At 43.8% G+C, this 16,256-nt stretch overlaps 1 protein-coding gene across 1 annotated transcript in view; it reads left to right on the top strand.

Annotated features, from left to right (window-relative positions):
* Window positions 1-16,256, top strand: part of kiaa1549lb (KIAA1549-like b) — a 100,256-nt gene that overhangs the window by 66,604 nt on the left and 17,396 nt on the right. The window contains exon 11 of the mRNA XM_039000329.1: window positions 15,522-15,652. Within this exon, the coding sequence (XP_038856257.1) occupies window positions 15,522-15,652 (131 nt within the window). The remainder of the gene's footprint in view (window positions 1-15,521; window positions 15,653-16,256) is intronic.

The following is a 16,256-nucleotide window of genomic DNA, read 5'->3' on the forward strand; positions in this document are numbered from 1 at the left end:
GAGTGCAACACATCACTTTCCCAAAACAGCACAAATAAAAAGCACCCAATGGTAGAATACTGAGAGAGCCCTCCCCTACCAGTCAAATCTATCAACATGTAAATTAAAGTTAGAAACCCACCACCCCCACACTACCACCACCCCTACCCCCCACACCACCACCATCACCACCACCCCCCACACCATCACCACCACCCCCCCCACACTACCACCACCACCCCCCACACTACCACCATCACCACCACCCCCCACACCATCACCACCCCCCCCCCACACTACCACCATCACCACCACCCCCCACACCATCACCACCCCCCCCCCACACTACCACCATCACCACCACTACCCCCCACACTACCACCATCACCACCACTACCCCCCACACTACCACCACCCCCCACACTACCACCATCACCACCACTTCCCCCCACACTACCACCACCCCCCACACTACCACCATCACCACCACTACCCCCCACACTACCACCACCCCCCACACCACCACCACCCCCCACACTACCACCATCAACACCACCCCCCACACTACCACCCCCCACACTACCACCCCCCACACTACCACCCCCCACCACCCCCCACACTACCACCACCCCCCACACTACCACCACCACTACCACCACCATCACCACCATCACCACCACCACCACCATCACCACCACCACCACCACCATCATCACCACCACCACCACCACCACCACCACCACCACCACCACCACCACCATCATCACCACCACCACCACCACCACCACCATCATCATCACCACCACCACCACCACCACCACCACCACCACCACCACCACCATCATCAACACCACCACCACCACCACCACCATCACCACCACCACCCCCACACCATCATCATCACCACCACCACCACTACCACCACCATCACCACCATCACCACCACCACCACCACCACCACCACCATCACCACCACCATCACCACCACCACCACCATCACCACCACCACCACCACCACCACCACCATCATCACCACCACCATCATCACCACCACCACCACCACCACCATCACCACCACCACCACCACCATCACCACCACCACCACCACCACCACCACCACCACCACCATCATCACCACCACCACCATCATCACCACCACCATCATCACCACCACCACCACCACCACCACCACCACCACCACCACCACCATCATCACCACCACCACCACCATCACCACCACCACCACCACCACCATCACCACCACCACCACCATCACCACCACCACCCCCACACCATCATCATTACCACCATCACCATCACTACCACCATCACCATCACTACCACCATCACTACCACCACCACCATCATCACCACCACCATCACCACCACCACCACCATCATCATCACCACCACCACCACCACCATCATCATCATCACCACCACCACCACCACACCATCACCATCACCACCACCACCACCCCCACACCATCATCATTACCACCATCACCATCACTACCACCATCACCATCACTACCACCATCACTACCACCACCACCATCATCACCACCACCATCACCACCACCACCACCATCATCATCACCACCACCACCACCACCATCATCATCATCACCACCACACCATCACCACCATCACCACCACCACCCCCACACCATCATCATCACCACCACCACCACCACACCATCACCACCACCACCACCCCCACACCATCATCATTACCACCACCACCATCACCACCACCACCACCACCCCCACACCATCATCATCACCACCACCACCCCCACACCATCACCACCACCACGTTGTACTTTATAATGCCTACCACCTCTTTTCTCTTTTCTAAAGTCTTGTAATCAAATGCCAGTTGCTGTGGGCAGGTAGCCTAGTAGTTAAGAGCATTTGGCCAGTAACCAAAAGGTTGCTGGTTCAAATCCCAGAGCCATCTAAGTGAAAAAATTACCAATGTACCCTTGAGAATGGCACTTAACCCCAATTGCTCATGTAATTCGCTCTGCATAAGAGTGTCTGTTAAATGACTAAAATGTGTTAAGTTGTGATTGTATTAAATGTGACTGTTCTGCCTTGCCACTGTAATTGAGGCAGTTGTCGACACTGTTTGTGTTCCAAGAGAAGAAGCTCTTGGAGGAAATGCTAAGCTAAATTGTCTGTGAACAATTGGGGACGAACAGCCTCAACCTATTAGATACTTTATACTAAAAAGTACAAAGTGGTGGCTATTTTCTCTCTGGTTCTCTGTGAGCTTCTAACATACCCACTGAAAACATCTTGCCAACGCTCTCTAAACACTGTTTGTCCTACGGTTTACAAATACTCAACAAACGTTCTGAGAATGTTTCCAAATGTTCTGTCAATGCTGCCATCAGGGCAGACACAGACCTCCAGCAAGGGCTGTCATTGTTCTGATGGCTCACTGCCTGTCTCTGTTATGACTGTTACAGGACAGCACTGTCTGTCTCTATTATGACTGTTACAGGACAGCACTGCCTGTCTCTATTATGACTGTTACAGGACAGCACTGCCTGTCTCTATTATGACTGTTACAGGACAGCACTGTCTGTCTCTATTATGACTGTTACAGGACAGCACTGTCTGTCTCTATTATGACTGTTACAGGACAGCACTGTCTGTCTCTATTATGATTATTACAGGACAGCACTGTCTGTCTCTATTATGACTGTTACAGGACAGCACTGCCTGTCTCTATTATGACTGTTACAGGACAGCACTGTCTGTCTCTATTATGACTGTTACAAGACAGCACTGTCTGTCTCTATTATGACTGTTACAGGACAGCACTGTCTGTCTCTATTATGACTGTTACAGGACAGCACTGTCTGTCTCTATTATGACTGTTACAGGACAGCACTGTCTGTCTCTATGATTATTACAGGACAGCACCGTCTGTCTCTATTATGATTATTACAGGACAGCATTGACTGTCTCTATTATGACTGTTACAGGACAGCACTGTCTGTCTCTATTATGACTGTTACAGGACAGCACTGTCTGTCTCTATTATGATTATTACAGGACAGCACTGTCTGTCTCTGTTATGATTATTACAGGACAGCACTGTCTGTCTCTGTTATGATTATTACAGGACAGCACTGTCTGTCTCTATGATTATTACAGGACAGCACTGTCTGTCTCTATTATGATTATTACAGGACAGCACTGTCTGTCTCTATTATGATTATTACAGGACAGCACTGTCTGTCTCTATTATGATTATTACAGGACAACACTGTCTGTCTCTATTATGATTATTACAGGACAGCACTGTCTGTCTCTATTATGATTATTACGGGACAGCACTGTCTGTCTCTATTATGACTGTTACAGGACAGCACTGTCTGTCTCTGTTATGACTGTTACAGGACAGCACTGTCTGTCTCTATTATGACTGTTACAGGACAGCACTGTCTGTCTATATTATGATTATTACAGGACAGCACTGTCTGTCTCTATTATGACTGTTACAGGACAGCACTGTCTGTCTCTATTATGACTGTTACAGGACAGCACTGTCTGTCTCTGTTATGATTATTACAGGACAGCACTGTCTGTCTCTGTTATGATTATTACAGGACAGCACTGTCTGTCTCTATTATGATTATTACAGGACAGCACTGTCTGTCTCTATTATGACTGTTACAGGACAGCACTGCCTGTCTCTGTTATGATTATTACAGGACAGCACTGCCTGTCTCTATGATTATTACAGGACAGCACTGCCTGTCTCTATTATGATTATTACAGGACAGCACTGTCTGTCTCTATTATGACTGTTACAGGACAGCACTGTCTGTCTCTATTATGATTATTACAGGACAGCACTGTCTGTCTCTATTATGACTGTTACAGGACAGCACTGTCTGTCTCTATTATGACTGTTACAGGACAGCACTGTCTGTCTCTATTATGACTGTTACAGGACAGCACTGTCTGTCTCTATTATGACTGTTACAGGACAGCACTGCCTTTCTCTGTTATGATTATTACAGGACAGCACTGCCTGTCTCTATTATGATTATTACAGGACAGCACTGCCTGTCTCTATTATGATTATTACAGGACAGCACTGTCTGTCTCTATTATGACTGTTACAGGACAGCACTGTCTGTCTCTATTATGATTATTACAGGACAGCACTGCCTGTCTCTATTATGACTGTTACAGGACAGCACTGTCTGTCTCTATTATGACTGTTACAGGACAGCACTGTCTGTCTCTATTATGACTGTTACAGGACAGCACTGTCTGTCTCTATTATGACTGTTACAGGACAGCACTGTCTGTCTCTATTATGACTGTTACAGGACAGCACTGTCTGTCTCTATGATTATTACAGGACAGCACCGTCTGTCTCTATTATGATTATTACAGGACAGCATTGACTGTCTCTATTATGACTGTTACAGGACAGCACTGTCTGTCTCTATTATGACTGTTACAGGACAGCACTGTCTGTCTCTATTATGATTATTACAGGACAGCACTGTCTGTCTCTGTTATGATTATTACAGGACAGCACTGTCTGTCTCTGTTATGATTATTACAGGACAGCACTGTCTGTCTCTATGATTATTACAGGACAGCACTGTCTGTCTCTATTATGATTATTACAGGACAGCACTGTCTGTCTCTATTATGATTATTACAGGACAGCACTGTCTGTCTCTATTATGATTATTACAGGACAGCACTGTCTGTCTCTATTATGATTATTACAGGACAGCACTGTCTGTCTCTATTATGATTATTACGGGACAGCACTGTCTGTCTCTATTATGACTGTTACAGGACAGCACTGTCTGTCTCTGTTATGACTGTTACAGGACAGCACTGTCTGTCTCTATTATGACTGTTACAGGACAGCACTGTCTGTCTATATTATGATTATTACAGGACAGCACTGTCTGTCTCTATTATGACTGTTACAGGACAGCACTGTCTGTCTCTATTATGACTGTTACAGGACAGCACTGTCTGTCTCTGTTATGATTATTACAGGACAGCACTGTCTGTCTCTATTATGATTATTACAGGACAGCACTGTCTGTCTCTATTATGATTATTACAGGACAGCACTGTCTGTCTCTATTATGACTGTTACAGGACAGCACTGCCTGTCTCTGTTATGATTATTACAGGACAGCACTGTCTGTCTCTATGATTATTACAGGACAGCACTGCCTGTCTCTATTATGATTATTACAGGACAGCACTGTCTGTCTCTATTATGACTGTTACAGGACAGCACTGTCTGTCTCTATTATGATTATTACAGGACAGCACTGCCTGTCTCTATTATGACTGTTACAGGACAGCACTGTCTGTCTCTATTATGACTGTTACAGGACAGCACTGTCTGTCTCTATTATGACTGTTACAGGACAGCACTGTCTGTCTCTATTATGACTGTTACAGGACAGCACTGCCTGTCTCTGTTATGATTATTACAGGACAGCACTGCCTGTCTGTATTATGATTATTACAGGACAGCACTGCCTGTCTCTATTATGATTATTACAGGACAGCACTGTCTGTCTCTATTATGACTGTTACAGGACAGCACTGTCTGTCTCTATTATGATTATTACAGGACAGCACTGCCTGTCTCTATTATGACTGTTACAGGACAGCACTGTCTGTCTCTATTATGACTGTTACAGGACAGCACTGTCTGTCTTTATTATGACTGTTACAAGACAGCACTGTCTGTCTCTATTATGACTGTTACAGGACAGCACTGCCTGTCTCTATGATTATTACAGGACAGCACTGTCTGTCTCTATGATTATCACAGGACAGCACCATCTGTCTCTATGATTATTACAGGACAGCACTGTCTGTCTCTATTATGACTGTTACAGGACAGCACTGTCTGTCTCTATTATGATTATTACAGGACAGCACTGCCTGTCTCTATTATGATTATTACAGGACAGCACTGTCTGTCTCTATTATGATTATTACAGGACAGCACTGTCTGTCTCTATTATGATTATTACGGGACAGCACTGTCTGTCTCTATTATGACTGTTACAGGACAGCACTGTCTGTCTCTGTTATGACTGTTACAGGACAGCACTGTCTGTCTCTATTATGACTGTTACAGGACAGCACTGTCTGTCTATATTATGATTATTACAGGACAGCACTGTCTGTCTCTATTATGACTGTTACAGGACAGCACTGTCTGTCTCTATTATGACTGTTACAGGACAGCACTGTCTGTCTCTGTTATGATTATTACAGGACAGCACTGTCTGTCTCTATTATGATTATTACAGGACAGCACTGTCTGTCTCTATTATGATTATTACAGGACAGCACTGTCTGTCTCTATTATGACTGTTACAGGACAGCACTGCCTGTCTCTGTTATGATTATTACAGGACAGCACTGTCTGTCTCTATGATTATTACAGGACAGCACTGCCTGTCTCTATTATGATTATTACAGGACAGCACTGTCTGTCTCTATTATGACTGTTACAGGACAGCACTGTCTGTCTCTATTATGATTATTACAGGACAGCACTGCCTGTCTCTATTATGACTGTTACAGGACAGCACTGTCTGTCTCTATTATGACTGTTACAGGACAGCACTGTCTGTCTCTATTATGACTGTTACAGGACAGCACTGCCTGTCTCTGTTATGATTATTACAGGACAGCACTGCCTGTCTCTATTATGATTATTACAGGACAGCACTGCCTGTCTCTATTATGATTATTACAGGACAGCACTGTCTGTCTCTATTATGACTGTTACAGGACAGCACTGTCTGTCTCTATTATGATTATTACAGGACAGCACTGCCTGTCTCTATTATGACTGTTACAGGACAGCACTGTCTGTCTCTATTATGACTGTTACAGGACAGCACTGTCTGTCTTTATTATGACTGTTACAAGACAGCACTGTCTGTCTCTATTATGACTGTTACAGGACAGCACTGCCTGTCTCTATGATTATTACAGGACAGCACTGTCTGTCTCTATGATTATCACAGGACAGCACCGTCTGTCTCTATGATTATTACAGGACAGCACTGTCTGTCTCTATTATGACTGTTACAGGACAGCACTGTCTGTCTCTATTATGATTATTACAGGACAGCACTGCCTGTCTCTATTATGATTATTACAGGAGAGCACTGTCTGTCTCTATGATTATTACAGGACAGCACTGTCTGTCTCTATGATTATTACAGGACAGCACTGTCTGTCTCTATGATTATTACAGGACAGCACTGTCTGTCTCTGTTATGATTATTACAGGACAGCACTGTCTGTCTCTGTTATGATTATTACAGGACAGCACTGTCTGTCTCTATGATTATTACAGGACAGCACTGTCTGTCTCTATGATTATCACAGGACAGCACCGTCTGTCTCTATGATTATTACAGGACAGCACTGTCTGTCTCTATGATTATTACAGGACAGCACTGTCTGTCTCTATTATGATTATTACAGGACAGCACTGTCTGTCTCTATTATGACTATTACAGGACAGCACTATCTGTCTCTATTATGATTATTACAGGACAGCACTGTCTGTCTCTATTATGATTATTACAGGACAGCACTGTCTGTCTCTGTTATGATTATTACAGGACAGCACTGTCTGTCTCTATTCTGACTATTACAGGACAGCACTATCTGTCTCTATTATGATTATTACAGGACAGCACTGTCTGTCTCTGTTATGATTATTACAGGACAGCACTGTCTGTCTCTGTTATGATTATTACAGGACAGCACTGTCTGTCTCTGTTATGATTATTACAGGACAGCACTGTCTGTCTCTGTTATGATTATTACAGGACAGCACTGTCTGTCTCTATTATGACTATTACAGGACAGCACTGTCTGTCTCTGTTATGATTATTACAGGACAGCACTGTCTGTCTCTATTATGATTATTACAGGACAGCACTGTCTGTCTCTATTATGACTGTTACAGGACAGCACTGCCTGTCTCTGTTATGATTATTACAGGACAGCACTGTCTGTCTCTATGATTATTACAGGACAGCACTGCCTGTCTCTATTATGATTATTACAGGACAGCACTGTCTGTCTCTATTATGACTGTTACAGGACAGCACTGTCTGTCTCTATTATGATTATTACAGGACAGCACTGCCTGTCTCTATTATGACTGTTACAGGACAGCACTGTCTGTCTCTATTATGACTGTTACAGGACAGCACTGTCTGTCTCTATTATGACTGTTACAGGACAGCACTGCCTGTCTCTGTTATGATTATTACAGGACAGCACTGCCTGTCTCTATTATGATTATTACAGGACAGCACTGCCTGTCTCTATTATGATTATTACAGGACAGCACTGTCTGTCTCTATTATGACTGTTACAGGACAGCACTGTCTGTCTCTATTATGATTATTACAGGACAGCACTGCCTGTCTCTATTATGACTGTTACAGGACAGCACTGTCTGTCTCTATTATGACTGTTACAGGACAGCACTGTCTGTCTTTATTATGACTGTTACAAGACAGCACTGTCTGTCTCTATTATGACTGTTACAGGACAGCACTGCCTGTCTCTATGATTATTACAGGACAGCACTGTCTGTCTCTATGATTATCACAGGACAGCACCGTCTGTCTCTATGATTATTACAGGACAGCACTGTCTGTCTCTATTATGACTGTTACAGGACAGCACTGTCTGTCTCTATTATGACTGTTACAGGACAGCACTGTCTGTCTCTATGATTATTACAGGACAGCACCGTCTGTCTCTATTATGATTATTACAGGACAGCATTGACTGTCTCTATTATGACTGTTACAGGACAGCACTGTCTGTCTCTATTATGACTGTTACAGGACAGCACTGTCTGTCTCTATTATGATTATTACAGGACAGCACTGTCTGTCTCTGTTATGATTATTACAGGACAGCACTGTCTGTCTCTGTTATGATTATTACAGGACAGCACTGTCTGTCTCTATGATTATTACAGGACAGCACTGTCTGTCTCTATTATGATTATTACAGGACAGCACTGTCTGTCTCTATTATGATTATTACAGGACAGCACTGTCTGTCTCTATTATGATTATTACAGGACAGCACTGTCTGTCTCTATTATGATTATTACAGGACAGCACTGTCTGTCTCTATTATGATTATTACGGGACAGCACTGTCTGTCTCTATTATGACTGTTACAGGACAGCACTGTCTGTCTCTGTTATGACTGTTACAGGACAGCACTGTCTGTCTCTATTATGACTGTTACAGGACAGCACTGTCTGTCTATATTATGATTATTACAGGACAGCACTGTCTGTCTCTATTATGACTGTTACAGGACAGCACTGTCTGTCTCTATTATGACTGTTACAGGACAGCACTGTCTGTCTCTGTTATGATTATTACAGGACAGCACTGTCTGTCTCTATTATGATTATTACAGGACAGCACTGTCTGTCTCTATTATGATTATTACAGGACAGCACTGTCTGTCTCTATTATGACTGTTACAGGACAGCACTGCCTGTCTCTGTTATGATTATTACAGGACAGCACTGTCTGTCTCTATGATTATTACAGGACAGCACTGCCTGTCTCTATTATGATTATTACAGGACAGCACTGTCTGTCTCTATTATGACTGTTACAGGACAGCACTGTCTGTCTCTATTATGATTATTACAGGACAGCACTGCCTGTCTCTATTATGACTGTTACAGGACAGCACTGTCTGTCTCTATTATGACTGTTACAGGACAGCACTGTCTGTCTCTATTATGACTGTTACAGGACAGCACTGTCTGTCTCTATTATGACTGTTACAGGACAGCACTGCCTGTCTCTGTTATGATTATTACAGGACAGCACTGCCTGTCTGTATTATGATTATTACAGGACAGCACTGCCTGTCTCTATTATGATTATTACAGGACAGCACTGTCTGTCTCTATTATGACTGTTACAGGACAGCACTGTCTGTCTCTATTATGATTATTACAGGACAGCACTGCCTGTCTCTATTATGACTGTTACAGGACAGCACTGTCTGTCTCTATTATGACTGTTACAGGACAGCACTGTCTGTCTTTATTATGACTGTTACAAGACAGCACTGTCTGTCTCTATTATGACTGTTACAGGACAGCACTGCCTGTCTCTATGATTATTACAGGACAGCACTGTCTGTCTCTATGATTATCACAGGACAGCACCATCTGTCTCTATGATTATTACAGGACAGCACTGTCTGTCTCTATTATGACTGTTACAGGACAGCACTGTCTGTCTCTATTATGATTATTACAGGACAGCACTGCCTGTCTCTATTATGATTATTACAGGACAGCACTGTCTGTCTCTATTATGATTATTACAGGACAGCACTGTCTGTCTCTATTATGATTATTACGGGACAGCACTGTCTGTCTCTATTATGACTGTTACAGGACAGCACTGTCTGTCTCTGTTATGACTGTTACAGGACAGCACTGTCTGTCTCTATTATGACTGTTACAGGACAGCACTGTCTGTCTATATTATGATTATTACAGGACAGCACTGTCTGTCTCTATTATGACTGTTACAGGACAGCACTGTCTGTCTCTATTATGACTGTTACAGGACAGCACTGTCTGTCTCTGTTATGATTATTACAGGACAGCACTGTCTGTCTCTATTATGATTATTACAGGACAGCACTGTCTGTCTCTATTATGATTATTACAGGACAGCACTGTCTGTCTCTATTATGACTGTTACAGGACAGCACTGCCTGTCTCTGTTATGATTATTACAGGACAGCACTGTCTGTCTCTATGATTATTACAGGACAGCACTGCCTGTCTCTATTATGATTATTACAGGACAGCACTGTCTGTCTCTATTATGACTGTTACAGGACAGCACTGTCTGTCTCTATTATGATTATTACAGGACAGCACTGCCTGTCTCTATTATGACTGTTACAGGACAGCACTGTCTGTCTCTATTATGACTGTTACAGGACAGCACTGTCTGTCTCTATTATGACTGTTACAGGACAGCACTGCCTGTCTCTGTTATGATTATTACAGGACAGCACTGCCTGTCTCTATTATGATTATTACAGGACAGCACTGCCTGTCTCTATTATGATTATTACAGGACAGCACTGTCTGTCTCTATTATGACTGTTACAGGACAGCACTGTCTGTCTCTATTATGATTATTACAGGACAGCACTGCCTGTCTCTATTATGACTGTTACAGGACAGCACTGTCTGTCTCTATTATGACTGTTACAGGACAGCACTGTCTGTCTTTATTATGACTGTTACAAGACAGCACTGTCTGTCTCTATTATGACTGTTACAGGACAGCACTGCCTGTCTCTATGATTATTACAGGACAGCACTGTCTGTCTCTATGATTATCACAGGACAGCACCGTCTGTCTCTATGATTATTACAGGACAGCACTGTCTGTCTCTATTATGACTGTTACAGGACAGCACTGTCTGTCTCTATTATGATTATTACAGGACAGCACTGCCTGTCTCTATTATGATTATTACAGGAGAGCACTGTCTGTCTCTATGATTATTACAGGACAGCACTGTCTGTCTCTATGATTATTACAGGACAGCACTGTCTGTCTCTATGATTATTACAGGACAGCACTGTCTGTCTCTGTTATGATTATTACAGGACAGCACTGTCTGTCTCTGTTATGATTATTACAGGACAGCACTGTCTGTCTCTATGATTATTACAGGACAGCACTGTCTGTCTCTATGATTATCACAGGACAGCACCGTCTGTCTCTATGATTATTACAGGACAGCACTGTCTGTCTCTATGATTATTACAGGACAGCACTGTCTGTCTCTATTATGATTATTACAGGACAGCACTGTCTGTCTCTATTATGACTATTACAGGACAGCACTATCTGTCTCTATTATGATTATTACAGGACAGCACTGTCTGTCTCTATTATGATTATTACAGGACAGCACTGTCTGTCTCTGTTATGATTATTACAGGACAGCACTGTCTGTCTCTATTCTGACTATTACAGGACAGCACTATCTGTCTCTATTATGATTATTACAGGACAGCACTGTCTGTCTCTGTTATGATTATTACAGGACAGCACTGTCTGTCTCTGTTATGATTATTACAGGACAGCACTGTCTGTCTCTGTTATGATTATTACAGGACAGCACTGTCTGTCTCTGTTATGATTATTACAGGACAGCACTGTCTGTCTCTATTATGACTATTACAGGACAGCACTGTCTGTCTCTGTTATGATTATTACAGGACAGCACTGTCTGTCTCTATTATGATTATTACAGGACAGCACTGTCTGTCTCTATTATGACTGTTACAGGACAGCACTGCCTGTCTCTGTTATGATTATTACAGGACAGCACTGTCTGTCTCTATGATTATTACAGGACAGCACTGCCTGTCTCTATTATGATTATTACAGGACAGCACTGTCTGTCTCTATTATGACTGTTACAGGACAGCACTGTCTGTCTCTATTATGATTATTACAGGACAGCACTGCCTGTCTCTATTATGACTGTTACAGGACAGCACTGTCTGTCTCTATTATGACTGTTACAGGACAGCACTGTCTGTCTCTATTATGACTGTTACAGGACAGCACTGCCTGTCTCTGTTATGATTATTACAGGACAGCACTGCCTGTCTCTATTATGATTATTACAGGACAGCACTGCCTGTCTCTATTATGATTATTACAGGACAGCACTGTCTGTCTCTATTATGACTGTTACAGGACAGCACTGTCTGTCTCTATTATGATTATTACAGGACAGCACTGCCTGTCTCTATTATGACTGTTACAGGACAGCACTGTCTGTCTCTATTATGACTGTTACAGGACAGCACTGTCTGTCTTTATTATGACTGTTACAAGACAGCACTGTCTGTCTCTATTATGACTGTTACAGGACAGCACTGCCTGTCTCTATGATTATTACAGGACAGCACTGTCTGTCTCTATGATTATCACAGGACAGCACCGTCTGTCTCTATGATTATTACAGGACAGCACTGTCTGTCTCTATTATGACTGTTACAGGACAGCACTGTCTGTCTCTATTATGATTATTACAGGACAGCACTGCCTGTCTCTATTATGATTATTACAGGAGAGCACTGTCTGTCTCTATGATTATTACAGGACAGCACTGTCTGTCTCTATGATTATTACAGGACAGCACTGTCTGTCTCTATGATTATTACAGGACAGCACTGTCTGTCTCTGTTATGATTATTACAGGACAGCACTGTCTGTCTCTGTTATGATTATTACAGGACAGCACTGTCTGTCTCTATGATTATTACAGGACAGCACTGTCTGTCTCTATGATTATCACAGGACAGCACCGTCTGTCTCTATGATTATTACAGGACAGCACTGTCTGTCTCTATGATTATTACAGGACAGCACTGTCTGTCTCTATTATGATTATTACAGGACAGCACTGTCTGTCTCTATTATGACTATTACAGGACAGCACTATCTGTCTCTATTATGATTATTACAGGACAGCACTGTCTGTCTCTATTATGATTATTACAGGACAGCACTGTCTGTCTCTGTTATGATTATTACAGGACAGCACTGTCTGTCTCTATTCTGACTATTACAGGACAGCACTATCTGTCTCTATTATGATTATTACAGGACAGCACTGTCTGTCTCTGTTATGATTATTACAGGACAGCACTGTCTGTCTCTGTTATGATTATTACAGGACAGCACTGTCTGTCTCTGTTATGATTATTACAGGACAGCACTGTCTGTCTCTGTTATGATTATTACAGGACAGCACTGTCTGTCTCTATTATGACTATTACAGGACAGCACTGTCTGTCTCTGTTATGATTATTACAGGACAGCACTGTCTGTCTCTATTATGATTATTACAGGACAGCACTGTCTGTCTCTATTATGACTGTTACAGGACAGCACTGTCTGTCTCTATTATGACTATTACAGGACAGCACTGTCTGTCTCTATTATGATTATTACAGGACAGCACTGTCTGTCTCTGTTATGACTGTTACAGGACAGCACTGTCTGTCTCTATTATGATTATTACAGGACAGCACTGTCTGTCTCTATTATGATTATTACAGGACAGCACCGTCTGTCTCTATGATTATTACAGGACAGCACTGTCTGTCTCTATGATTATTACAGGACAGCACTGCCTGTCTCTATTATGATTATTACAGGACAGCACTGTCTGTCTCTATTATGACTATTACAGGACAGCACTATCTGTCTCTATTATGATTATTACAGGACAGCACCGTCTGTCTCTATGATTATTACAGGACAGCACTGTCTGTCTCTATGATTATTACAGGACAGCACTGTCTGTCTCTATTATGATTATTACAGGACAGCACTGTCTGTCTCTATTATGATTATTACAGGACAGCACTGTCTGTCTCTATTATGATTATTACAGGACAGCACTGCCTGTCTCTATTATGACTGTTACAGGACAGCACTGTCTGTCTCTGATTATTACCATACTATTACAGGATACATTTTGGACAGGGGTCAGTGTTGGATACTAAGGCGTCAACAGTCAGTGCTTGAAATACCCCTCTGTATGGCAGTGCTTTTAAACAGGCTCTAATACCCCTCTGAGTGGCAGTGCTTTTAAACAGGCTCTAATACCCCTCTGAATGGCAGTGCTTTTAAACAGGCTCTAATACCCCTCTGAGTGGCAGTGCTTTTAAACAGGCTTTAATACCCCTCTGTATGGCAGTGCTTTTAAACAGGCTTTAATACCCCTCTGTATGGCAGTGCTTTTAAACAGGCCCTAATACCCCTCTGAATGGCAGTGCTTTTAAACAGGCTCTAATACTCCTCTGCATGGCAGTGCTTTTAAACAGGCTTTAATACCCCTCTGTATGGCAGTGCTTTTAAACAGGCCCTAATACCCCTCTGAATGGCAGTGCTTTTAAACAGGCTCTAATATCCTCTGTATGGCAGTGCTTTTAAACAGGCTCTAATACCCCTCTGTATGGCAGTGCTTTTAAACAGGCTTTAATACCCCTCTGTATGGCAGTGCTTTTAAACAGGCTCTAATACCCCTCTGAATGGCAGTGCTTTTAAACAGGCTCTAATACCCCTCTGAATGGCATAGCTTTTAAACATGGGGAGGGATGGGAAGGGGTGGGATGGGGAGGGGAGAGGAGAGGAGAGGAGAGGAAGGGAGGGTTGGGATGGGGAGGGAAGGGAAGGGGGGGTGGGATGGGGAGAGAAGGGAGGGGTGGGATGGGGAGGGGTGGGATGGGATGGGGAGGGAGGGGAGGGGTGGGATGAGAAGGGGTGGGATGGGGCGAGGAGAGGAGGGGAGGAATGGGAGGGATGGGATAACTGTTCTCCAAGCCAAACAATCGCAGAATTCACAGCCGCTCCTGTTGCTATGGTTACCTGCAGCAGGTTGCCGAGCGAGGACGGTTCCGTCATCAGCAACGAATCAGAGAAGCTCAACTCTGGTCGGGGCTCGGCGGCTCAGAAAGTCACAGCACAGCAGAAATTGACAAAGGAGGAGACACGCAAGAAGAACGGTGAGACCAGTACACACACACACACACACATGCACGCAGACCCCCCTGTCTGCATACATACTCTCCTTGTCTGCATACATACTCTCCTTGTCTGCATACATACTCTCCTGTCTGCATACATACTCTCCTGTCTGCATACATGCTCTCCTGTCTGCATACAAACTGTCCTGTCTGCATACATATTCTCCTTTCTGCATACATACTCTCCTGTCTGCATACACACTCTCCTGTCTGCATACATACTCTCCTGTCTGCATACACACTCTCCTGTCTGCATGCACACTCTCCTGTCTGCATGCACACTCTCCTGTCTGCATACACACTCTCCTGTCTGAATGCACACTCTCCTGTCTGCATGCACACTCTCCTGTCTGAATGCACACTCTCCTGTCTGCATGCACACTCTCCTGTCTGCATGCACACTCTCCTGTCTGCATGCACACTCTCCTGTCTGCATGCTCACTCTCCTGTCTGCATACACACTCTCCTTGTCTGCATACATACTCTCCTTGTCTGCATACATACTCTCCTTGTCTGCATACATACTCTCCTGTCTGCATACATACTCTCCTGTCTGCATACAAACTGTCCTGTCTGCATACAT

Source organism: Salvelinus namaycush, chromosome 1 (assembly GCF_016432855.1).
Source record: "Salvelinus namaycush isolate Seneca chromosome 1, SaNama_1.0, whole genome shotgun sequence".
In the NCBI taxonomy this organism is placed as follows: Eukaryota; Metazoa; Chordata; class Actinopteri; order Salmoniformes; family Salmonidae; genus Salvelinus; species Salvelinus namaycush.